Raw genomic sequence first — 23,672 nt, forward strand, 5'->3', positions numbered from 1 at the left:
GGTGACATGGTGAATTTTAAGGAAGAGGGCATGATGATAGATGACATTCAAGGGTTAGGATGGTGACTAAGTCATGAGTGAAATCTTTGGTAATGGATTTTGGTTAGTCACTATCAACAGTATACAAATAGATTTAGACACAATACATTCAATATATTAAATTTCAATAAAAATGTAATAATTAAAATATATAAATATATATAAATATATTTAAAGTAATTTACAATTTTAGCAATCTCTTGTCAATATATAGCTTTAATAGATATCATTTTTTGCCATATTTATTATTCAATAGTCAGGTTTATCTACGGCTACCTCTATCATATCTATCACTTTTAGTTCTGTCGCCTCTATCACTTCTTTTATCTCTATCATCTCTATTACTTCTTTTATTTTTGTCATCCTTCTCTCTTTTTTCATCTCTTTCTTTTCTATCATTTTTCCTTTCTCCTTCATTTCTGTAATTTTTTCTTGTTTTATCATAATTATCACGTCTTCTGTCTTCATCTTTTTCAATTCTTCTATACTTGTTATAGGGTAACCTATCTTCTTTTTCACTTTTTCGATATCTGTGGCTTTCAGCATCTTTTCTATAATGTTTCGATTCATGAGTTGACATTTTATCTTTATTGTAATTATTTCTAGAGTCATAGTTATCTCTTTTCTTATTTCTGTTTTTAGAATATTTATCACTTATATTTTTTCCTTCATCATCTTTATCAGTGTACTTTACTCCACGTCCTTTGCCTAACCATTTAATTTTTGATACACTTTGACTGAAATCTACATGGATTCGGCGGTCGTCAATTAACACGTTGTCCATTTTCAGGTAAGCGTCTTCACATGATTTTTGATTATCAAATTCAACAAAAGCATATTGTAGAGAATTCCCAGACTTTTTATCTCTAATAACTTCACAACTGTAACAAAATAATAAAATAATATACATGGAAATCAGAATTGTGATATTTATAAATTTTGTTTATTTTTATCCAGATACAATTTTATTTAATACAAATTGATTGGTATTGTATTATAAAATTATATATCATATAATAATTAACAATATCCATTAAAAATGTACTTGAATGAATAAAACTAGATAGTATTTATTATTATTATTATTATTATTTTAGTGAGAATATATAATTAACAAGCTAACATACAATGTATAACAAGTGTAACTATAAGGTATTTAAGTTAAAGTAAAGTTACTTAATATGGAATTTGGGTAATAAAATTGAATGATACAAGCAGGAGACATTTGAAAACAAACAATAGACATTTTAGTTTAAATGCTAGAAAGAAATTCGAAATAAGAGGCTTGTACATTTTGAACAAAACAAAATTGAGGAATCACAACGCTAAAATTTATTGTCCGTATCTTATTTAATATTGAAATATTGTGGGGTAAAACTATACTTTAGACTAAACATCTAGGTTAACTTTTTAATAGTGTTTATTAAAAATAACCAGAAAAAAGCGTATTTATTATTAATTTAAATGTTTTGAGAGATTGTTCCACCTATTTGCAAATAAAAACATTTACCTGACAATTTTGCCAAATCTGCTAAATATTATTTGTAAATCATCATCACTGGTAACTGGATTTAGTTTACACACAAATAAAACATTTTCAGGAGGTGCAATATCAGCAGAAGGTAAATCACCAACTATTTCAAGAATGGTAGCACGAGCTAAAGCTTCCTTTTCTAATCGTTTTTCTTCTAATTCTTCAATATCTATATCTTCAGTGATGTCTTCATCTGCTCCAATTCTATCACTCTAAAAAAATGTACAAGTTTATACTTAAATAAAATGTATATTTAAAATTTAGATTCACTTATTGTAAAAATGTATTTACCTGGAGTACTTCTAATGGTGGCTCAGGAGATTGACATGGTACAATTAAACCATCGGGATCAGAATATGGATCTTCCAAGATAACGGTATGAGTTATTCTATAATAAGAAAAAAGTAAGTAATATATATTTTAATTAATTATAAATAAAAATAAAGGAGTATTTGGATTATGATACAATTATTAGAGAATTAATAAGGTAATATTAATTACATAATAAAACATTTTATTTTTTAAATATTCAATAAAATAAGATGTTAATTTAAAAAAATATTATTATCTTCTCTTTTAAAATAAACTCAGCAGTATATAGTTTTCTGAGTTTAATTGTTGATTAAATATCTATTTTATAATTATTATAATCTATAAAAATTATTATATTAGTAAAAAAAAATGTGATGAATTGATGTATATTGTATAATAATATGCATTAATTTTGTTATAATTTAGATTATTTAAAAATAGCCTTTAATACAATATAAGTAAGTACAGTAGGGTCTCGATAATGCGAACACAGGCTAATCCGAAAGAGCGGTAATCTAATCAGCTTTGAGTATACATCGCCACCGTTCCATTATTATACTTATGTAGACCAATAAAATAATAATTATAATGATTATTACGACTGCATATCACACATGTGCGTCATCAGATTCCATACGTTGACCATTCGATTATTAGTTGTGTGTCATACTTAATAGTGATTTAATTTTTGTCAAAAAAAGTACATGAATATAAGCAGTCATACCTAATCCGAACAAATCGGTAATCTGGACGACCCCTTTCGCCAATCTCGTTTGGATTATCGAGACCCTGTTGTATCTTCTTATCCTACTTCAAATGTAACATATATATTTATAAAAAGTTCAAACCTTATATCCTGATATGGCCGATGTGTTACATCACAAATTGTCTCATTCAATTTTAATAAAACATCATTACCTTCAGCTATTTCACCAAAAACAATATGTTCATCTAACGAACAAGTTGTATCTTCACCTAAAGTTATAAAGAATTGTGATCCAATTCTATAAAATAAAATATTAAATAATTTATTTAATAAAAATATTTTAAAATCTCAACATACAAATTATCTCCACAATTAACCATTGAAACAAGTCCAGGCCGATCATGTTTGATTTTTGGTTTTTTTTCTCCTTCATAATATCTTGCATCTTTACCAGATAAAATTCTAAATTAAATTAAAATACAATTAAAATGTTAAAGATAAATAATATAATGAACATTTTTTTTATAAATTTACCCATATACAGATTGTCCTCCAGATCCAGTACCTGTAGGATCGCCTGTTTGAGCCACAAAATTTGATTGTACATGATGAAAGAGACAAAAGTTGTAGTATTTTAATTTACATAGCTTCAGAAAATTTTTGCAAGCTGGAATGGTTAAAATTAAAAAAATAATATATTTCATAATAAAACTTAATTTTTAATGATAAATTAATGTTAAATAAATATGAAGGTAATTTAGGAAGAAAATAATAAACAAAATATTGGAAAAATATTATTTTGGGTATAAGTTATATTTTTCAAATGTATATGTTTTATGGCTAGAGTCATTCTATATTTTTATACAACACAAAGAGCATTACCATGATGTCATGAATCACCTGTAGGTTTATGACGATCAGTAATTCTATTAGTCAGTAGCCATATAACATATAAATGTTCGATGTATGGAAATATAATGAAGTTACTCATGATGGATACCAGTAGCAGTATGACGGACAACAGACAGCGATACAAAGATAGTTTTATTCAAAGAGAGGGTGATAAAAAGTGGGTAGTATAACCAGTACATTCTTATACAAATCCAAGAAATTTACTAATTTGATTTATTTGGTGGGTAGAGTACTATTAAGTCAGTGGCAGATGGAATTAAAAAAATATATATGAATTTACTTAAAAGAATATGAGTAGATACTTACAATGAGGTCTTTCTTTTGTAAACAAATCTATTGTCAAATCCCCAATGGTAGTTTCAAGAACTACTGACATGGTTTAAATCTTGATATTTCCCTGAAAATTGATTTAAATGCTCATGAACATTAAAAACTATAATGTTTACTTAATTTCTAAAACCCAACATTTTAAACAGATAACAAATTAATTCAAAATGTAAAATATTATATAATATATGTTTAAAAAAATTGTTCAAACCTTAAACAATATAATATACATAGCAAAGAGTTCAAACAAAATAAATAATTTTAACCTATTGATAATTTTTCTTATTACAAATATATAAAAAAAACAAATTAATTAATATTCATTAAGTACATATAATATGGTAATAGTATAAATACATTATAAAATGATGTTAAATATATCCATATTTCAGTTTATAGAAAATATAACAGATTGGTGTGATAATAATAACTTACGTTTAAAATTTCTTACGAATTTTCACATTCAATAAGTTTGTTGATTGTTTACGGGATTAAAAATTGTATGGGAATCTAGCAGCTTATATTAGTAATCAATTCGAAATATTTGAACTGGTTTATTGAAAATTACCTATTGCCCCATTGGACTGCACCAAACGCGGCTTACCTTACCATCTTTTATCACAGTTTTAAATGTTTTAAGTTTTTTCATTATATACATTTTCGGCGTCCCCACGGTTAGATAGTATGGTATGGTCACAGTATGGTCGTATACATGGTATGGTATGGTATGAAGTATGTTATTTAATGTCTTGTAACAGTTGTAACTGTGCAAACACTGCGAAGTAAATTTTAATATATTATTAAATATTAAATTGGCTTGGCTTATAAGTTATGAACATTACATAAATAATATTCTACATATAAATACATATATAATATAACAGTCAACAGATAGTAGCTGTAATATTATAATAATAACATGATTAATTTTAGTTAAATGAAAAAGGAAATTGGAATACATCATAATATATTTATATTAGTTTAAATATAATTATAACAACACGCAATTTGTATAAACATTTTTTTATTGTTCTACAGTTAACATTCAACATTGAGCTACCATGACTCGATAGTCTCGATGTGGTTTGGGTAGTCAGGTATAATAAAATAAAATGTGTATGTTTAAATCTTCGCTCCTTCATTAAAAATAGTTTAACATGTCGATGTCATTGAAAACAGTGAAAACAAATACCACTTGCCAGTCATATTTTACACAATAAGCCACTAACATTGGAGAAAAGTTTGGAAAGTTTAAATGTAGGATATAGAATAAACCATTACAAACAAAATACAACTCTAAATTAAGTTTTTATTTTTTTATGTTTATCATATATTATGTACACAGCTATTTTATAAAACGGGAAACAATAATGTCAAGTACATGCTATTTTAGATTTGTACTTTTATATTTTTTTTATTTTATGGTATTATATCAATAGTTTTCACTTAGTTATTAGTTCGTTAGTTGAAAATTTTAAGACTTAAAAATATTGTATTATGTTATGTTTATTTAAAATATATTTCTTATGATTAAAATTAAATATAAAAATAAAACACTTAAAATGTAAAATATAGGAAAATAAAAATCAGAAAAATATTGCTAGGGAAAAACTTTAATCAGGAAATAATAATTATAAATCAGGAAAATACAAATTGAAATAACAATTTATAGGAATTTAAGACCTAAGAAAATATTAAACAGGAAAATAATTTAATAAGAATATAATTATATGAGAAAATAATATACTGGAATTTCATATAACTAAGAAAGAATTCTTCACAGGAAATTAATAAATAATAATCAAGAATATAATTTTGTAGAAGTACCTACAATACATAAGATGTTTTTGGATAAATTTGTTTTTTGTAGCATTGACACATTTAATTATTATTATCTTTTGATAATATATATATATTACACAACTTTATGTATCGAAATATTGCTAAGTTTCGGTGACAGCTAAGTAAGCTAAGTTGACATAGAGTCACTCTCTCTTTTCTTTCAGTATCTCCTAATTTGTCGTGATATTTCATATTTCAGGCGGAGGTGGAAAAGTAATTACAATGTAAACAATGTATTTAATATTTTTAAGGAACATGTAATTACAGGGATGAATATAAGTAACTTAACACGTTTGTACTCACTTTATAAAAAAAAATTTCATTGGATTAAAATTTTCTCTTTATTATAAAACTCTTTGCTCTACATAGGTACCTCGTGCCTACTAAATATGCATGTTCAATATCAACAATGTATTTATTTAATTAACCTCTTATATTAAGTATATAATATATAGGTAGTTAATAGTTAAGAGACAATTATTTGAATTATTTATAAAAAATGCTCAATAAATATGTATATATATTATATCTGTATACTTAAAAAATTTTGTCTTAAATTACTGATATATAAATAATATTTTATTAGGTATATTAATGATATATTGTAATTTGTAGGTAATATGTAAGATATATATTTCAGAAAAATAATATAATATGTTTATTAAAATCCTTTTAATTTACGCATAGGCAATAGAATATACAGTATTACGGTTACCGCCTTATCAGAAATGATAAATTGAAAATTTACGGATGCAAGCATTCTAATTCTATAAGATAATGAAAATTTAATAAACATTTAAATTTTAAATCTGCTAATACTATTGAGTATAAAATATTGTACTCAATGCTAATACTTAAAATTACAATTTACAATATTTTGTTAATTTGAGTATTCACTATTGAGACAAATACAACTTTTTTTGATCGCTAGTAGGTAACAAGAAGCAACTCAATTTTTTATTGGGCATTTTTGAAACCTTGTCTAACAGCCATTACATGTAACAATTTATTTATTTATTGATCACCATTTTATAATGGCTGTAATTTCTTGTACTACTTTTGTACTAACGTTTGGTTCCTGTGTTCATTATTATATATATATTAGTATCTTTTAGAACATGTCAGAAGTCACAAAAACTGAAGAATCATTGTCTGCAACCATTGCTCGCCACTACGATAACGGAGAAAATAATTTATCAGCACGAAATGAATCTCGTATCTTGTATTTACGCAATTTTAACAATTGGGTTAAATCAACTCTTATCCGTAAGCAAAATGCTTTTTTTTCATTTATTGTGATTTTTAATAATAATTGTTATTATTGTTTAGAGGAAGCAGTAACAATGCTAAGAGACAGTAGAATTCATGATGGAAAAATGCATGTATTAGACTTTGCTTGTGGTAAAGGTGGCGATTTAAATAAATGGAGAAATTCAAGTTGTATGGAACATCTTGTGGCTGTAGATATATCTCCTGGATCAATATCAAATTGTCATTCCAGATATGAAGAAATGAAAAAAAGAAATAAATACTTATTTGATGCTCAATTTATTGTTGCAGACTGCACTAGAGTAATTTATATTTTATGTTTACTATTTACTAAATGCCAATTTTTAACCAATTTTTAAATAAAACATTTTTAGGTAAATATAAATACATTATTTAAAGACTCATCAATGAAATTGCATTTAGTAAGTTGTCAATTTGCATTTCACTACTGTTTTGAAAGTATACAACAAGCTGAATGCATGCTAAAAAATGTGTCAGAAAATTTGATAAGTGGTGGAATATTTATAGGTACTATACCTAATGCCAGGGAAATTGTGTAAGTAACTTTAATTTAAAATAGTTAATTTTTATTTTACATATGGGTTGAACCTATAATAACAAGATGACAGTATCTATCTCATGTATATATAGATTATAATAATATAGAAACTAGGCAGGCTAATATGGAAAAGAAAAAGAAGAGTCAATATTTGCAGTATACATGCGACAAATAATTGGGAAGTTAAGAAAATAATAAAAAAAAGAGAAAGGTAATATGGACAAGGACAGAAGTATTAGAACTGTTGGAAAGATTATTGAAAGAGACGAGAGATAGTTATTCAAAATAATCTATATTATGCCCGGGCTCACACAAGATTAATTAATTAATAAACTCAATTAAACACCTTAACAGTTGTCTTAAAGACTGCTAAAATATTTCAAACTTCATTAAACAAATCATCAGGATCTAGTGACCAATAGAATTACTATTGTTGAAAGCATTGAACCTATGGTATACATTAATGTAAAAATGAGTATTTCAAGGCAGATCAAAATTGTAGAAAGGATATTAGGATATTAGGACAGTGGAAGATAAATATTTTGTGAAATGACTTGCAACATCAGAAAGATTGGATTCTAATTAGGTATACCATTCAGTGATATGTTATTGGGTACAGAAGGAGAATAAACAGTTTTGTACAACTTAGTAAGACTGAGTTGAGGGGAGCATTTAAAAAAAATCATGACACTGTTAGCAGTGTTAACTTACATTACATAAAATAGTTAACTTACTTATCAGAATTGTATAATTAATAACTATTTTAATTTATAATTGTATATTAATAATTTATATTTGATTAATTTAGGAGACGTCAAAAAGAATGTGGTAAAAAGCAATTTGGTAACAGTATCTATAACATTGAGTTTATGTGTGATATTGATAAACCATTTCCAATATTTGGTGCAAAGTATAATTTTCATTTAGAAGGAGTTGTCGATTGCCCAGAGTTCCTAGTTTATTTCCCTGCTTTGGAAAAGTTAGTTAATTTAATAATTTTTAATAATTTAATGATTTTAATAATTTGTCAAATAGGTTAGCAAAAAGTTATGGATTGGAACTAAAAATGAAAATGACATTTGCCGAGTACTTTGAAAAACGATCAAATTTAGATCTAAATCTCTTAAATCGTTTAACAGCTTTAGAGGTATTTCATTAAAAAGTTTATATTTATATTTTAAAACTAATAATATAGAATCATTCATAATGTAACATTGGTCATTAAGTTATGCTTCATTTGTGATTATAAACTGGACGCAAGCTGATATTGATATTTAAAGTTATTTTATTTATATTTATCTCTTATCAGTTAATAGTTATTACTCTTAAATTTTCTTTATAAGACAAATCATGATTTAAAAAGTAATATAATTGTCTTGAAAAAAATTCTTCTTTCAAATAAAAAGTTAAAAACATTGAAGTGTAGATTTTTAAAATACTAATATACTACTATTTATTATTTAGGATTACAATTATTTTTTTGTTTTATATACATAGATGTGGTTGAGTTACTGTATTAAATACAAATGTTTGATTTTTATAACTTTATAAAGTGTTGATTATTTCTAATGATTGAATTCAACATTAACTTTGTTTTATTTTTCCATTTTTTTTCTTATTATTTTTAAATAATCAATGTTCTTACTATGCCAGTATTTGTTAAACATTTTTACCTAATATACAAATATAAAAGATAATTTTTTTATAGTACAACTATAAAATATTTGTTTTTAACAATTTAATCATTTTTTGAAAACAAAAACTTATAGATTCTTAATCACATTAGTTAATTTTTATTGCATATTTTTTTATACTATATACAAAAATATATATACATAAATATAATAAACCTTTTATTTGTATTTTAAAATTAAAATTCTGTTCTTAGGTTTATCCTCCACGGAAAGGAATTGAACTTATGGGAATGGAAGACGATTATGACAAAGCCAAACAGTTTGTAAAGGAAAATAAACATGACAGTATTGGAACACTATCAAAATCTGAATGGGAAGTTGCAAGTAAGACTTTTTGGTAATTAAAATGCAAACAAATTATTTTTTCTAAACAATTATTTTTTTCAGCTCTGTATATGGTGTTTATGTTCCAAAAAATGTAACTTAGTTAATTGAAGATCTAATTGTATTTAACTATAAATTGAAATGATTTACTAAACTTTGTGCAATTTATTTATGTATATTTTTTTTATATAAAACAATTTAAATTGACAATAGTTATGTGAAATTGTATTCCTTTTTTTGTACATGTATTAATGATTTTCATTTGCTTTAGGCTTTCTGTTGGGATTGGGTTTCATTTTTTTCATTTTTAATCCATAATATCTCAATACAGGTTTTTTATACGTTTTTGTTTTGCGTTCCACAGATTTCCCTATATCTTCAATGTCTGTAGGTTTAAACGGTTTAGTGTCTATACTAAATAAATCAGTAGATGTTGGTATTTCAAATAGTTCTTCGCGTTCAAAAGGTTGTTCTTTTTCAACTACCATTTTTTCAATTGGTATAAATGATAAGTCATTTAATGCCTGAATATTTGTTGCTTCTCCCGGTACAAAAGCCTTACCTTCTCGAGGCTTCTTAAGTAAATAATTTTCAATATTAACATTTAATCTTGCAGGATTATCTTTAGATTTCAATTCCCTCATACCAATTTGTTTAATGTTTGGATTTTTAAATTTATTTGACAATTGAATAATAGTTTGGTAGAGATTATACAGTGGACTTTCTGGTATATTTAATACATCATCCTTTAATCCTAACACTGCAGAAGAAAAACCTATAAAACGTTTTGTAATAGAACGCATATCTGGAAGAATTAGAACTGGTATTCTTTTTGCAGAAGTCATAAAAAGCAAATGCTTAGCAATCATACAGTTTGCTACATCTTCTGCTATTAAACAACAAGTTATTTGGTCTTTTTCAACACATCTACTAACTTCATTGATACCCATTTTCAAAACTGATCTGCAAGTATAGAAGCACATATTTATAAATATTTTATACTTATTATTAGGTTTATTAGCAAAACATTAAAATTTTTGATTAGTAACCTTACCTTTGAGCTTTTAATTCAGGACTGATTTGCTGTTTATGTGTAATGGAAAGATTTTTAATTTGACATTTTCGTACATCCAAAGGTAATTTATTTAAAGTAAACCAATTTACTTTTAACTTGCCATTTTCTTTGATTATACTTCTGAAAAAATTAAAAATATAAATAAACTATGAAAAAAAAAAATAATGACCATTAATTGACCCATTGTATAATATGATTAGATTTAATACAATCAATTTATAAATAAAACAAATAAAAATATAATTTAAAGACATGTTTGCATAATAATTAGGTAATTACTAGGTCAAGACTTATAAAAATTTGTATATTTCATAAAAATAATGTGTGCATTTGAGAGACATTAAGATTAAACGTATTTAGTTATTACCAAGATGTATGAAAGTTCAAATACTTACTTTTCCATCTCGTCAACTAGCAGTTGAGATTTTTCTAAATCTAAAATTGGCCTATAGAATAATGAAAATTCTATTAAATAACAATTTTTATATGACAAAAACAATTCTAGATCCATGGATAGTTGTGTATTTTACAGATAAATGATAGATAAATAAAATAACCATTGCAAAATAGACTGTGTAAAGAGCTCAAATCATAAGTAAAAAAGTGAATACATATCCATGTTATTTAGACTGTTTTCATACTTTTATATAAATATTACCAAAATTTTTCGTAAGGATCTGTAACAACACATCTAGGCCTTAGATTTTTTTTCATAATTCCTTTATGTTTCATATTTAATTCTCTTAATGTCGTCATATTCTCATATATTGTGTATCAACTTAAGTTCTAAATTTAATGAAAATTATTATTAAGTACACGTCCGTTTTAAGTTTAAACGTACCTATATTCTATAATAAAAGAGAAACTTAAAAAAGAAAAATACAAAATCATGTAATATTATAGAGTATAGTGATTACTAAAAACATATAAATATTACAATTTACTATTTTATTTACGTTAAGTTTTTTATTTTCTGTGATACCACATAAGTAACACTCGCGGTTGATTATAATCACAAACCGCCACCCTTAGATCATATTATAGTATATGATCTAAGCCGCCACCGGTATTAGGTATGAGATAAGAGGTATCACTGTTTTCATGAAGGAAAGGGAATTTGATGTTTATTGATCCACGGTTTCATTATGATAATTAATTGATAAAATAATGAGTGTCGGCCGTCGTGCAGAGCTGCTGTAATTTAGCTGTTTAGTGTTTAGTGCTTAAATTATTATTGTTAAGTGTTAACATTTTTCTATCGCACAACGTAATAGTCAATAGATCATTAAAACAGAAAATTATCGTCCAATTCAAATGACAGTCTACTAATGCAGACCTTTAAGATTTATCTGCAGTACAATCGTGACGTTGAAATGTCTAGTAGTTAATACGAGCAATTTGGAATCAGTCAACTTTGTCTCGATTTCTAGTACTTGGCATTCAACGCTTATAATTTAAGCCCTGTTATTCTTCATCTATTGTGATAATTCGGAATAACTATGAGCGTGGTACAAGGTGGACTCAGCAAACTGAAGAAAAAACACATTGGTGTGAAGAGACAGAAGGTTAAGTTATTCCGTGCCAATGAGCCACTGCTGTCAGTTCTCATGTGGGGTGTAAATCATACTGTATGTATACATTTTAATTGATTATAATTATTTCTTTTTTATCGTAATATTAATATTATTGATTAATTACCCATTTTTTTCTGACAATTTTTATATTTAAACATATTTCTGTATTCTACTTAAATATTGTGGTTTTTAAAATATTTAGTCTTGTACCATCCCACCTAATTGCTTATCAAGTGAATAAAATAAAATTATATGTATATTGTTTTATATAAGCTCAATCAAAGAATAATTTTAATAAGGGAAAGGAGGAAGCTATTAAAAATATCTTCAAGGATTTTCAATCTAACAAATAAAAAGAAAGTGAAAATTATAGTATATTCGTATCAAAAATATGAATATTTTTACATATTAATTAATACAAAGTAGAAGTTTAGCATTCAATATTTAATTACTTATTATTTGTTAGCTTAATTTGTCTGTGTTAAATTGTGTTAACATTACTTATCATTTTTAATAGTCTAATAAGTTCATAATTTAATTATATTTATTAGCAAAAATTACAAAACATAATAAAGGTGTTGATAATACCATCTTATATTGTGTAAAATTTTTCATTTACTTCAACTATATTATTTTAATGTTAATAGTCCATTTTGAGTTCATTAATGAAATTTCCATTTTGTTTTTTATTGGTATAATTAAAAATAATGAATATAATATATAATATTATAATAATAATATTTTTATATTATACTAGGTTATATATTATAGACTATAATTTATAGTCACATAGGTATTTTATATTCTTAAAATATGAATAAAAAATATACAATTTGCAGAATACATTAACAAAAAAAAAAATAAAAGGTATGATAAATAAACTTAAATAATCAATTGGAAAAATAAAATTATTATTATTAGATCTCTATATAACTTATTTTGAGTTGACATAACTATTTTAGAGTAATTATATACCCGTTTTTATTTTTTGTTTTAAATTAACATATTATTTAAGTATGTGGTTTGACCACACTTACAAGGTTTAAGAGAGAGTTAAAGAGGTTAAACTTTCATGGCTCATCAACAATAAATGTAAAATAAACTGATTGGTATTATTTTTAGATTTAAAATTATAAAATCCATGTTGTCTAATCTAATCAATTTACTTCAGATTGTTTTGTCTTAGCTGGATGTATATGTGTTTTTTGTTAAATTTAGAGATAAGGCTAAGGAAAGATACATCTTATTCTGTTTATTTTTTAAAATAATGATTTATGTTGTTACCTAAAGGCTAAAAAATTTTTATTTCATCTTTTAATATTTTAATATTTTATGTATAGTATAATATGTAGTACCTATCTCTTTACTGTATTTTGAATAATACAATTGTTTATCAGCTATGTGTATTGACCAATGAGTAATGCAATTGAAAACAAAAGGATTATGACTAATGACAAAGTAATTAATTATAGATACATAACCAAGATATCTTGTAGATTACTGAATAACCAAGCTTGCTTAGGTTTTGTTAAAAAATATTTTGATAGGAAATCTGTTGAATTTAATTGGAATTTTAGGGGATAAAAAGAAAGAAATCTCTATACTTTTTTTAATATTGGAGGGGGAATAAATATTATAGTAAAACAAAAATGTATACATAAAATCAGTTCAAGACAAAATCTATTTTCCTATTTTCTTTTAATTCAAAAAAGAATAATTGTAAATACTTACTTGAAATTTTATAGAATGCTATACAGATTTACAAATAGTCTATTTCAATTACTATTTCTTTAATTCTAAGTGCTAAAAAATTAATGAATAAAATCAAACTATCAAAATGGTAAGTAATTGGTATATCAATTTAGCATTTACTATTTTTAATTTAAATATTTTTGGCAGTGCATACATTTTAATAAAATTTTGATTAAATAAAATATGTGCTTATAAATTATTTTATTTTTCCTTAATCTTTAAAAATAGAAAAATTTAGTGAAAAGCATCAATATTTTGAGATTTATTACAAATAATAACAAAAACTTCTTAACTATTTCACTTACTTGTGAACCTATATTGTAATATATAATAGTCTTAATTTTTTTATTATTATTATTAATTTAATTTTAACTTTAATCATCCTATTAGGAAATATCTATTAGTATTTAGTTATTACTTATTAGTAATAATTAATCTTTATTGTAATCTATAATATATATTGGATCAATATAAGACTTGTTATTTAACTATATAAATAGGATGCTATATAAAATTGATTACGGCAGGGTGGGAGTCATTAGCTAACTGCAAATACAAAATTACGTTGTAGCTATAAAAATATATTTTATGTTTGCTTGTTTTTTTTTCAAAATGAGAGGATTTTTGTAGTTAAATGCAAGTACAACATTAATTAATTATTACTTAAAGTTTTCTTTTCTTTTATTGTATTATAACTTACAATTTATAGTTGAATAACTAAGTTATAATAAACAACTAATATTTTCAAAATTAGAAGCTAAAGGGTACATTCATAAAACAAATTTTTTCTGTCGATCCCATCAGCAGGACACACACACTGCTCATAGAAAATGTAAAGTGGCTGTATGAGTATGTTTAAAACTTAAAATAATTTTAAAAAATGGGTAGCATATCATTGCTGTCCTCATATTTAGCAGAAAAATGGTGGGTGGCGTCTAAAAAACAACAAGAATACTGGAGATTAATATATTTTGTATGGTATAATAATATGTAAGAGATTTAAAAATGTGTGGTAAATTTAAGGCCAGAATAGAGAGGGATAAATCTAAATCATATTTTTTCACAGTTAAACATTTATTGAACTAATGTAAAAAATTGAAATCAGAATTTTTATTAAAAGCAATAAGAGTTAATTAAAAACAAATATATTATATAATCAAACAATTACTTCAGTTTTACTGAACTGTTATAATTTTTTATACTTCTGTTTTATTTGATGTTAATTTTGGTATTATAGTAGTTCTTGGGCATAAACATTAAAGCTAATAAATTAATTTGTCATTATTTATTATAATTTATAACTTGTTTATTCTTATTACTTTTCATTAAAAGTACATATTTTTACTAGAGTAATTATTTTTATTATTGCAACAAAAATTGAATATCTTATAATATAAGTAGTAACATTGATTATATAAACCATGTACATATAATCAATAGTAGTAATAAAAAATAATCTGATTTTAATTATTTTTATGTTTTAATTAGTGTATACTTAAATGTTCAATAACTATAGTTTCAGTATCAATAGCAATTCAAAATGAATTAAACAACATAATTTTATTTTATTCTTCCATACAGAAGTATTAATGTTCATTATGTAATATTAATATATAGTAAATATCCTAGTATGTATATTATGATATAATTGACAAAAATCTATGAATAAATGCAACTAATAGTTCGAAAAAAAAAACCAATTTATTTAATAACTTACATAGCTTACATGTATAACATGTCTACATCCCATTACAAATTGCCCCTAAGTTGTAATTACAAATATAACTTTTACTTTAATATTTACATTATTATTTATATATTATTAATAATATTTTTTTGTATTTAATTTAATCAGTTTGAATAATTTTTTTATTAATATTAATTTACCTATCTTATTAAATTTAATCATTAATTTTAATTTTGTAGATAAATGAATTGAGCCATGTAACAATACCAGTGATGCTACTTCCTGATGATTTTCGAGCGTATTCAAAAGTCAAAGTTGACAACCATTTGTTCAACAAGTTAGTATTTATTCATAATTTATAAATTAATATATGTTTTTTAATCTAATATTTATTTTAATTTAAATCATGTTTATATTTATTTAAAGGGAGAATATGCCTAGCCATTTTAAAATCAAAGAATACTGTCCATTGGTGTTCCGTAATCTGAGGGAACGTTTTGGTATTGATGATCTGGATTATAAAGAGTCAATGACTAGGTAGATAATTCTTTGTATTAAATAATTTTAAATGTTTTTATTTATTCACTAAGGTAATTAATATTATCTACTATATATATATATATATATATATATATATATATATATATAATGTATTTAATTTATACAAATAATAGTTTGTTTTTTATGTTATGCATCAAAAGTATACAATACCTAAATAATTATGAGGTTATATAAAATATATTGGGTTTATTCATTACGTTATCCTCAGTGTAGTTGATACTTTTCAATAATGGTGTATATTTAAAAACAACCCTGAATGTAATTGTTACGCATATGTATTACATTATATTAGTCCATAAATATATTGTATATATTGTTTTTACTATTTGAAATTAATTTCTCAATATCTGTGACATTTCATTTTGTATTTTCATTGTTACAAGTTTTCCTATAATACAATTGTTTTTGGCACTAAAATAAGGTTCTCTGAGCAAAGCAGCTACTGTTGTCGCAAAAGTCAAAGCAAATCTATTATGATGTACAATCGAAGATCTTTGACTACTCCTAATTTACATATGGAGACAGCTAACTATAAGCCTAAGAAATTGAAAGTTAATTATACTGAAATTAAAAGAAGGTATACGATTGAGGACTAACAAAGTGTGTTTCTTTATATATTAGGTAGTTAAAAATATTTAATTTAAGCTCTTCCTGAAATTTATGTGAATACTGCCTATACTTCTACTTATTGATATTAATAAAATGTATAAAGTTTAGTAATATCTGTACTGTACTAAAGAATTCAATTTTGTATTTTTACTAATTACAGTAAAATTTTATTTAGTTGTATTTCATTGAAATTCAGGAAAACGCTTTGATAGTAGTTAACATTTTCAATAGTTTTATTTTATTTTGTATGATAAAATAATTATCTTTATATTGTTGATCTACTATAATCAGTATATATTACTCACCACTCACCAGGCATAGTATTTGTTGTGTTAATGTGGTTTACTTTGATTAATAAGTAAATAATTACTAATTTTTTTAGTTAAAATTTAAGATATGTGCCTAACTTAATTTAATTTACTAATAACCTTTTTCAATTTATTTAACAATATAATGTATACGATTTAAGATTTAATCCAGATGTGTCCGTTGTTAAGAGTAAATGTACACCTATTTTTTTTGAAAAACAACTTCTTTGGCCCGATAAAAATAAATGGAGACAATTTTTTTAAAGTGTCAATAATATGCATTAAATTTTATATTGAATCAGTATTATGATTTTTTTTTTACATTTTAAATAATTTTTTGCTCTTGACTAACAATTGACTATTAATTAAAAGAAAATCGATAATGGTAATATATGGTAATGGTAAAGAATAAATAATAATAAATAGCGTTCTTAGTTTTTGAAGTTCTAAATATTGTTGCCTATCAACTATAACAATATTGAGTTTATTATGGCCTGGTAATTATTTTAAAATGACTTGCAAAAATTTAGTACCAATAATTTAAAAACTGATATAACACACCTGGATTAATGAATCTATGTATTCAACTTTATAAGTTATTTGGTATTTATTTTTTCCTTTTAGATCACAACCTGTTTCAGCAGATGCGACAGGCAAGAGTAACGCAGGTTTTTACTATTCATACGACAAATTATTCATCATTAAAACATTAACAAGTGAAGAAGTTGAAAGAATGCACTCATTTTTAAAACACTATCATCCTGTAAGTAATTAATGCATAAATTATATTATGATTAATTTAAACTTTGTTTTTAGTATATAGTTGAAAGACATGGAAAAACTCTTCTTCCTCAATATTTGGGAATGTATCGCTTGACTGTTGATGGCGATGAACATTATGTTGTAGCCATGAGAAATGTGTTTAGCAATCATTTGGCCACACATAGGTATAACTATTTTTATTCGAATAGCATCTTTAAATAAGTAAAATAATTAATATATATTTATTTCTGCATTTACTATTTAATAACATATTAACATCATACACAGTGGTGGCTCGTAGTAATTTAGCACAGGAGTGCGATGAAAAAATTAAAGAACTATAATATATCATAAAAAAATTAAAATGATAAAATAATAATATAAAATTAAACACGTTGCTGCCGTTCGATTTGAGTGACAAAATTTGCCATACATCATAAGCTTCTATAGGCTCCATGCTATCATGATGATATTATTACTCGTATAATATTATTAAACCTACAGTTTATACAGGAAACTGGTATTTTTATGTGCGATTCATAATGTCGTACAAGCTGCAGTGTTGTATAGGCGTTTATAGCTATCCATATACCCGTATAATAACATTGCGAGTTCTTAAGGATATTACAATAAACTATGAAAATAATTTTAATAATAATTAAAAATATATTTAATTGTTAATTTATTAATGTATAGTATACTATATACTAAAATATGTACCTATTTATTTTGTAAATATATTTGTACTATAAATTGTTCATTTCTGTAGGGAGTGCGACCGCACTATCATACATAATATGTATTACATATGCACGAGCCGCCACTGATCATACATATAAATAAAATGTTTGAATTATTTATTATCAAATTTCTATTAACTAAGTTATGTGTATAGTTTACATATTAATTAGTAGTTATTAAATTTCAATAGATTATGTTTTTATTAGAGAGGGGTAAATTAGACCTATTTGCCCTTTATAGTTTATAGGAGTGCTACCTATTAGTTTAGAATAATTCATTTAATATTACTATAATAAAATAATAAGATTAAATAATAAATTTTAACATTTTAATTACATTTTGAGTTTTGTTTGGGCTTTAAAGATTGATATTAGTATGTAAAAAGCTATTGCAATATGATATTCAAATACTGTTTTTTAAATATATAATTAATTGGTGCTCTATTCTTTTATCAAATAACTCATTACTTATCCCTAGATATTTATAATATTCATGATATTTTTTTTCCATTATTTCCAGTTAAATTTTTTTTCTTTTTGAATGAAAACATACAAATAATTTTTCTAAGTATTTTGATGTATTCAAATTAAAATATGAATTATTACTTATTAGTACTTAAAATGTAGGTGATATTTTTAAGAATATTAACCTTTGATGGCATGGAGTGTAATTATTTACTCCAGTCAATTTAAAATATGCTATAAATTATTTTGTAAATTTTATATACTCTAATGAGTTATGTTATATTTTAGTTATTATCCTATAATCACCAAAGTTTCAAATAATAAAATGGTTCTTTAATTTATTATATAAATAAAATGTTATTATTTGAACAGAAAAAAAATAACTCCACGTGCGTCAAAAAGGTTAATAGATTTTGAAATGATGAGTTGTTCAATAAAAGAATCACCTAGTATAAAATAAAAATAGTTATAAACTCTGTTCTGTAATCATAAAAGCTATAGCTGACATTTTAAAAGGATTGTTGCTTAAATGTTAAATGCTGGCATAATATCAAATAATAGGATTGATATATGACCCATTGGTATTTATTATTTACTATTTAGTACATTAGAGGTAATTCTTAAAACCTTTAAAATAACTTAATTATTAAAAACAACGGTTTGAATAAGTCAATTAGAATTTATTTCATTTTAATTAATTAGGTATAGTAATTATAAAATAATATGTAATACTAATGATGTATTCTATCATTTCTGTCTATAGTAGAATACAAAAATTAGTAGATTGCATATGGGGATCTTCATATTGGAGCTTACTAGTTGCATTTATTTTTAACATGGATAGTATTAGTATATCTTGAATTTTAATTTTTTTAGTTCTAGAATTATATATATATCAGATATTACCTAATGCATATATTATACATTTATACCTCATTGAAAAATATGTACTTTCTAATCAAAAAGGCCTAAAACATTAAATACTTTTAAATTTGAGGATTTGGATGAAGTACCATCAATGGTTGGCCTCTTCACTCAAGCCCCCTGTCTGAATTGATGTAAATAGCCGTAATTTAACTTAACTTATTACGATTTGTAACTTTGTTACTTTATATTATGGTATTTTGTCTTTTCTATGTTAACTTTAATCACTTGTGCTTATTGTAAATAATTATTTTACAGATTGTACAATTTTCTAGCTTAAAAATAAAAATAAAAAAAAAAATTTGAGGATTAATCTTTGATACTTTCTATCTTTTTTACTTGTTCTTATCTTATTTTGCATGAGTTTCGATTATAAGGTTAATATACAAAAATTTGTAATAATCAATCATGATATATTATGTGATTTTTGATCACGAGTACTTTTTATATTAGTTTTGACCAATTAAATCTTAATTTTGTTATTGGTAATTTCTTTTTTCTTATTTTTTATTGACCAATATAGTTTTGAGAGGCTAAATGATTCTAGTTCAGAATTATTATTATTATTATTAATGAAAACATTACTATAGTCAATATAAATAATAATAGGTCACTATTCTACTTTTATTTAATTTCTGGATTTTGAGTTATTTTCTATTTTTTTAATTTGTTATTTATTTTACTTTTTGAACATTTAATAATTAAAATAATAATTATTTATATATATTTAAAGGGCTTAAAAATAAATTTTTATTTTTAGAAAATTTGATCTCAAAGGTTCTACAGTAGATAGAGAAGCTTCAGATAAGGAGAAGGAAAAAGACTTACCAACATACAAAGACAATGATTTTGTCAAAGAACGTACAAAAATATATATTGGAGATGAAGCAAAAGATAAGTTATTAGAAACATTAGGAGCAGATGTTGACGTAAGTGTCAGAAATTAATGTTTTAAATTTTCACTTTTGTAAAACATATGAATTTTTCATTCTAGTTTTTGACGGGTTTACATTTGATGGACTATAGCCTGTTATTAGGCATACATGATTGTACTCGTGCAGAGCGTGAAAGGGAAGAGGCAATTGCTAGTGGTACCGGAGATATTAATGCAGAAGAAGAAGATGAAGATGCTGAAGACAGCGAGGGTGCTGGGAATACAGTGACTTGGGCAAATACTCCTCCAGATTCTCCACATAGTTTATTAGCCCGCGATACAAGTCTCTGCCAGTATGATGCAGCAGCTATCATACCTGATCTCGATATTTATGCCATACCTAGCAGTGAAGGTAATTTTATAAGTGATAAATTTGTTGTTATTGTAAATATAATCTTTATTTAATTTAATAAAATAGGTGCACCAGTTCGAGAAATTTATTTTATCGCATTGATTGATGTACTTACACATTATGGCGTTAAAAAGCAGGCAGCCAAAGCAGCTAAAACATTGAAGCATGGATCAAACGTGGATGGCATATCAACATGCGATCCAGAACAATATGGCAAACGTTTTATTGAGTTTTTATCAAAAGCCATTGAATAAATTATTATTTAAAATTTCTTCCATTTTGAAAACAAACAATATATAGTGTGCTAAGTATTATTATTTAACGCTAGTTTTGTATACAGCAACGCTTGCTTTAAACACTATATATTACTACTGGTTTGAAATGAACGTACTTTATTTTTTACATATTTTTAGAGTTTAATTAATTGCTATACCTAATTTTGTTTTTATATTATTATAACTTATTGTGTGGCCAAAAGTTAAATCACTATTATTTTATAGTTACCTTAAGAGTTAAGATAAAAATACATTAAAAAAAAAAGAAACAAATAGTCTTAGAATAGCACAATTTTTTTTTAAAAATAATTCATTGAAAAACTATTTTTTCCACTTGAAAATAATATGTGCCCAAACAAAAGAAACTATATCTCGTAAAATATACAAAAAATACTAAGCAATCAGTAATTAATATTTCTTAATTGCATCTTGTATGTGTTGTTGTCTATGTGTGCCATCACAAAATGGTCGATGAGATGTTTGTTTACAATTGCATAACCAATATTCTTTGGTTTCTGCTACTTGAACTCGAACTGGTTTCATTGTTATTCGAAATTTTTGATTTTTATGAGTACCATCGCAAAATGGCTGAAATTAAATAAATACAAATATGAAATATTATTATTTTTTCTTAATAATAATAATATTATAACTACAGTATGTTATTTTAATTTAAGTCAATAATACATTAAGTTTGTATATAAGTCCGTGCATACCTGTTGTCGACTCATACCACAAGAACACCAATTATACTTTTTGTCTTTCTCTAGTGTAATTTTAAATGGCCTTTTATCATAAATTACACCCAATTGCTTTTGTTGTGCTGCTGTATAGACATCTTCTAATAAGTTTTTTGGTAGTATTTCATCTATTTTCTTAGAATAAACCCTCTGGAATAATATTTATAAATTAATAAATAAAACTATCAATAACTATTGAGATTTATATCTGTTTTTTTTTTCATTCATGAAAGATTATGTTTGGAACAAGATAAATAGATTTTATAATACTATATGGATGTATTTTTCTACATAAACAATTATTTTGCATTAGTAAAAGTAATTTAAACGTTTTTGTAGTAACAATGCATTGGTTAATGTTACAAATATTACACTTTTAATTTGTTTAAAATAATGTTGAGTAGTTTTGAAAACTCAAAATACACGAAGATGTCTAGTTTAACATTTTTAAAGAAGTGTAATGGTCAAAATTATTAATTGAGGTACTTATAATTTGATTGGAAGAATTTAGTACAATATATTGCAATACATGGCAGTATGCATACAATTAAATTTTTTTTATTATTATTTTTGAAATTAAAAGCAGCTTGAGTCACTGATAAACAAATTTAACTGGTGAAATGTGTAAGAAAGTTCAAATATAATAAATTATCAATTATAAATATAACTAATTTATATTAAAAACAATTAATAACATAGCACTGGTAGCTTGGATCAAGGTGACTAAGACAGTAAGACTTAAATTGTGTAGAAACATCTAATTTTCAAAAATAAATAATGATACCTATATCAAACACTAGGCAATTTTTTAAAAATGTATTATAATTCAATAATAGCTATGTTTAAATAAATACTTTTTGATGTAATGAAATTTATCATTATTTTTTTGTGGTTTTAAAATTGTACAGTAATTAATAGTTCATATGGTTTTTAAAGTTCAAAACTGTAATACTTCTTACTAAAATAAAAAGCAGTTTGCAAAAATGTGATTTAATTCAGTGAGAATAGACAAAAGTTAATAATTACTAATTACTATTGTTTAAATCATCATAGTTTTGTTGTAATTGCAATACTCACATAACTCATTAATGGTTTTATTTTGCAGGTCAACTTGCTAATATTCAGTAACATATTTAATTTAGTATATAGGATGCAAGCACGTTTTTTGGACAAAAATACAAAATACTTAAAGAAATTTAAGAAATAAGAATTAACATTTAATATTAAATAATAGTTATACGATTATATGAAAAATGAAATATTCTGCTGTAAATAACACGATTAATACGAGTGAGTTATGATAAGCGATAAGCCGACAAATGATAACAATGACTGACAGAACTGAACGTAGCGACGGCTGACGAAACGCCTCATTTATTGATGATTGTGTTCATAT

At 24.3% G+C, this 23,672-nt stretch overlaps 5 protein-coding genes across 15 annotated transcripts; 2 read left to right on the plus strand and 3 right to left on the minus strand.

Moving 5' to 3' along the window:
* Window positions 1-132: 132 nt before the first annotated feature.
* On the minus strand, window positions 133-4,467 carry LOC132930441 (peptidyl-prolyl cis-trans isomerase sig-7). 4 transcript variants are annotated; one of them, XM_060996317.1, is made up of 8 exons: window positions 4,266-4,467; window positions 3,810-3,900; window positions 3,126-3,258; window positions 2,949-3,053; window positions 2,734-2,889; window positions 1,865-1,961; window positions 1,550-1,785; window positions 133-920 (listed from the first exon to the last, which is right to left on the minus strand). In XM_060996317.1, exons 2-8 carry the CDS (start codon window positions 3,877-3,879, stop codon window positions 302-304), a joined length of 1,416 nt encoding a protein of 471 aa, XP_060852300.1. In that variant the 5' UTR covers window positions 3,880-3,900; window positions 4,266-4,467; the 3' UTR covers window positions 133-301. The 4 variants fall into 4 exon arrangements, with proteins under 4 accessions (XP_060852300.1, XP_060852302.1, XP_060852301.1 ...); XM_060996319.1 differs by having other exon boundaries at window positions 4,399-4,441; XM_060996318.1 differs by lacking the exon at window positions 4,266-4,467 and adding an exon at window positions 4,042-4,148.
* A 1,952-nt stretch (window positions 4,468-6,419) lies between these two features.
* Window positions 6,420-9,734, plus strand: LOC132929308 (mRNA cap guanine-N7 methyltransferase). Of its 7 annotated transcripts, none has more exons than XM_060994567.1 (8): window positions 6,420-6,712; window positions 6,788-6,938; window positions 7,002-7,243; window positions 7,316-7,497; window positions 8,309-8,479; window positions 8,536-8,647; window positions 9,389-9,518; window positions 9,582-9,734. In XM_060994567.1, exons 1-8 carry the CDS (start codon window positions 6,707-6,709, stop codon window positions 9,614-9,616), a joined length of 1,029 nt encoding a protein of 342 aa, XP_060850550.1. In that variant the 5' UTR covers window positions 6,420-6,706; the 3' UTR covers window positions 9,617-9,734. The 7 variants fall into 7 exon arrangements, with proteins under 7 accessions (XP_060850550.1, XP_060850556.1, XP_060850555.1 ...); XM_060994573.1 differs by having other exon boundaries at window positions 6,420-6,606; window positions 6,778-6,938; XM_060994572.1 differs by having other exon boundaries at window positions 6,420-6,602; window positions 6,778-6,938.
* LOC132929310 (uncharacterized) lies at window positions 9,660-11,578 on the minus strand. Its single transcript, XM_060994574.1, has 4 exons — window positions 11,252-11,578; window positions 10,989-11,039; window positions 10,573-10,713; window positions 9,660-10,481 (listed from the first exon to the last, which is right to left on the minus strand). The coding sequence occupies exons 1-4, from the start codon at window positions 11,347-11,349 to the stop codon at window positions 9,767-9,769; spliced, it is 1,005 nt and encodes a 334-aa protein (XP_060850557.1). The 5' UTR covers window positions 11,350-11,578; the 3' UTR covers window positions 9,660-9,766.
* A 172-nt stretch (window positions 11,579-11,750) lies between these two features.
* Window positions 11,751-22,481, plus strand: LOC132929307 (phosphatidylinositol 5-phosphate 4-kinase type-2 alpha). Of its 2 annotated transcripts, XM_060994565.1 has the most exons (9): window positions 11,751-12,221; window positions 15,846-15,943; window positions 16,033-16,143; window positions 16,589-16,744; window positions 17,709-17,847; window positions 17,901-18,031; window positions 20,736-20,904; window positions 20,970-21,261; window positions 21,328-22,481. In XM_060994565.1, the coding sequence occupies exons 1-9, from the start codon at window positions 12,093-12,095 to the stop codon at window positions 21,513-21,515; spliced, it is 1,413 nt and encodes a 470-aa protein (XP_060850548.1). In that variant the 5' UTR covers window positions 11,751-12,092; the 3' UTR covers window positions 21,516-22,481. The 2 variants fall into 2 exon arrangements, with proteins under 2 accessions (XP_060850548.1, XP_060850549.1); XM_060994566.1 differs by lacking the exon at window positions 16,589-16,744 and having other exon boundaries at window positions 11,752-12,221.
* Window positions 21,810-23,558, minus strand: LOC132929311 (CDGSH iron-sulfur domain-containing protein 3, mitochondrial). The gene is made up of 3 exons (XM_060994575.1): window positions 23,354-23,558; window positions 22,253-22,426; window positions 21,810-22,124 (listed from the first exon to the last, which is right to left on the minus strand). Exons 1-3 carry the CDS (start codon window positions 23,405-23,407, stop codon window positions 21,945-21,947), a joined length of 408 nt encoding a protein of 135 aa, XP_060850558.1. The 5' UTR covers window positions 23,408-23,558; the 3' UTR covers window positions 21,810-21,944.
* Between the last annotated feature and the right edge of the window lie 114 nt (window positions 23,559-23,672).

Source organism: Rhopalosiphum padi, chromosome 4, assembly GCF_020882245.1.
Source record: "Rhopalosiphum padi isolate XX-2018 chromosome 4, ASM2088224v1, whole genome shotgun sequence".
NCBI classification, from domain to species: Eukaryota; Metazoa; Arthropoda; class Insecta; order Hemiptera; family Aphididae; genus Rhopalosiphum; species Rhopalosiphum padi.

What these genes read in the sequence shown, in the direction of transcription:
- LOC132929307 (XM_060994565.1), top strand. Translation starts at nt 12,093, where the DNA reads ATGAGCGTGGTACAAGGTGGACTCAGCAAACTGAAGAAAAAACACATT. An exon ending in GACAACCATTTGTTCAACAA is followed by an intron (nt 15,944 to 16,032) that starts GTTAGTATTTAT and finishes ATTTATTTAAAG; the next exon opens with GGAGAATATGCCTAGCCATT. An exon ending in TGCCATACCTAGCAGTGAAG is followed by an intron (nt 21,262 to 21,327) that starts GTAATTTTATAA and finishes TTAATAAAATAG; the next exon opens with GTGCACCAGTTCGAGAAATT.
- LOC132929310 (XM_060994574.1), bottom strand. Translation starts at nt 11,349, where the DNA reads ATGACGACATTAAGAGAATTAAATATGAAACATAAAGGAATTATGAAA. An exon ending in CTAGTTGACGAGATGGAAAA is followed by an intron (nt 10,714 to 10,988) that starts GTAAGTATTTGA and finishes TAATTTTTTCAG; the next exon opens with AAGTATAATCAAAGAAAATG. An exon ending in CCTGAATTAAAAGCTCAAAG is followed by an intron (nt 10,482 to 10,572) that starts GTAAGGTTACTA and finishes CTATACTTGCAG; the next exon opens with ATCAGTTTTGAAAATGGGTA.
- LOC132930441 (XM_060996317.1), bottom strand. Translation starts at nt 3,879, where the DNA reads ATGTCAGTAGTTCTTGAAACTACCATTGGGGATTTGACAATAGATTTG. An exon ending in GTTAATTGTGGAGATAATTT is followed by an intron (nt 2,890 to 2,948) that starts GTATGTTGAGAT and finishes TTTATTTTATAG; the next exon opens with AATTGGATCACAATTCTTTA. An exon ending in CACCATTAGAAGTACTCCAG is followed by an intron (nt 1,786 to 1,864) that starts GTAAATACATTT and finishes ACATTTTTTTAG; the next exon opens with AGTGATAGAATTGGAGCAGA.
- LOC132929308 (XM_060994567.1), top strand. An exon ending in TATTTCCCTGCTTTGGAAAA is followed by an intron (nt 8,480 to 8,535) that starts GTTAGTTAATTT and finishes TTTGTCAAATAG; the next exon opens with GTTAGCAAAAAGTTATGGAT. An exon ending in ATCTGAATGGGAAGTTGCAA is followed by an intron (nt 9,519 to 9,581) that starts GTAAGACTTTTT and finishes TATTTTTTTCAG; the next exon opens with CTCTGTATATGGTGTTTATG.
- LOC132929311 (XM_060994575.1), bottom strand. Translation starts at nt 23,407, where the DNA reads ATGTTACTGAATATTAGCAAGTTGACCTGCAAAATAAAACCATTAATG. An exon ending in TAAAACCATTAATGAGTTAT is followed by an intron (nt 22,427 to 23,353) that starts GTGAGTATTGCA and finishes ATATTATTCCAG; the next exon opens with AGGGTTTATTCTAAGAAAAT. An exon ending in GTGGTATGAGTCGACAACAG is followed by an intron (nt 22,125 to 22,252) that starts GTATGCACGGAC and finishes ATTTAATTTCAG; the next exon opens with CCATTTTGCGATGGTACTCA.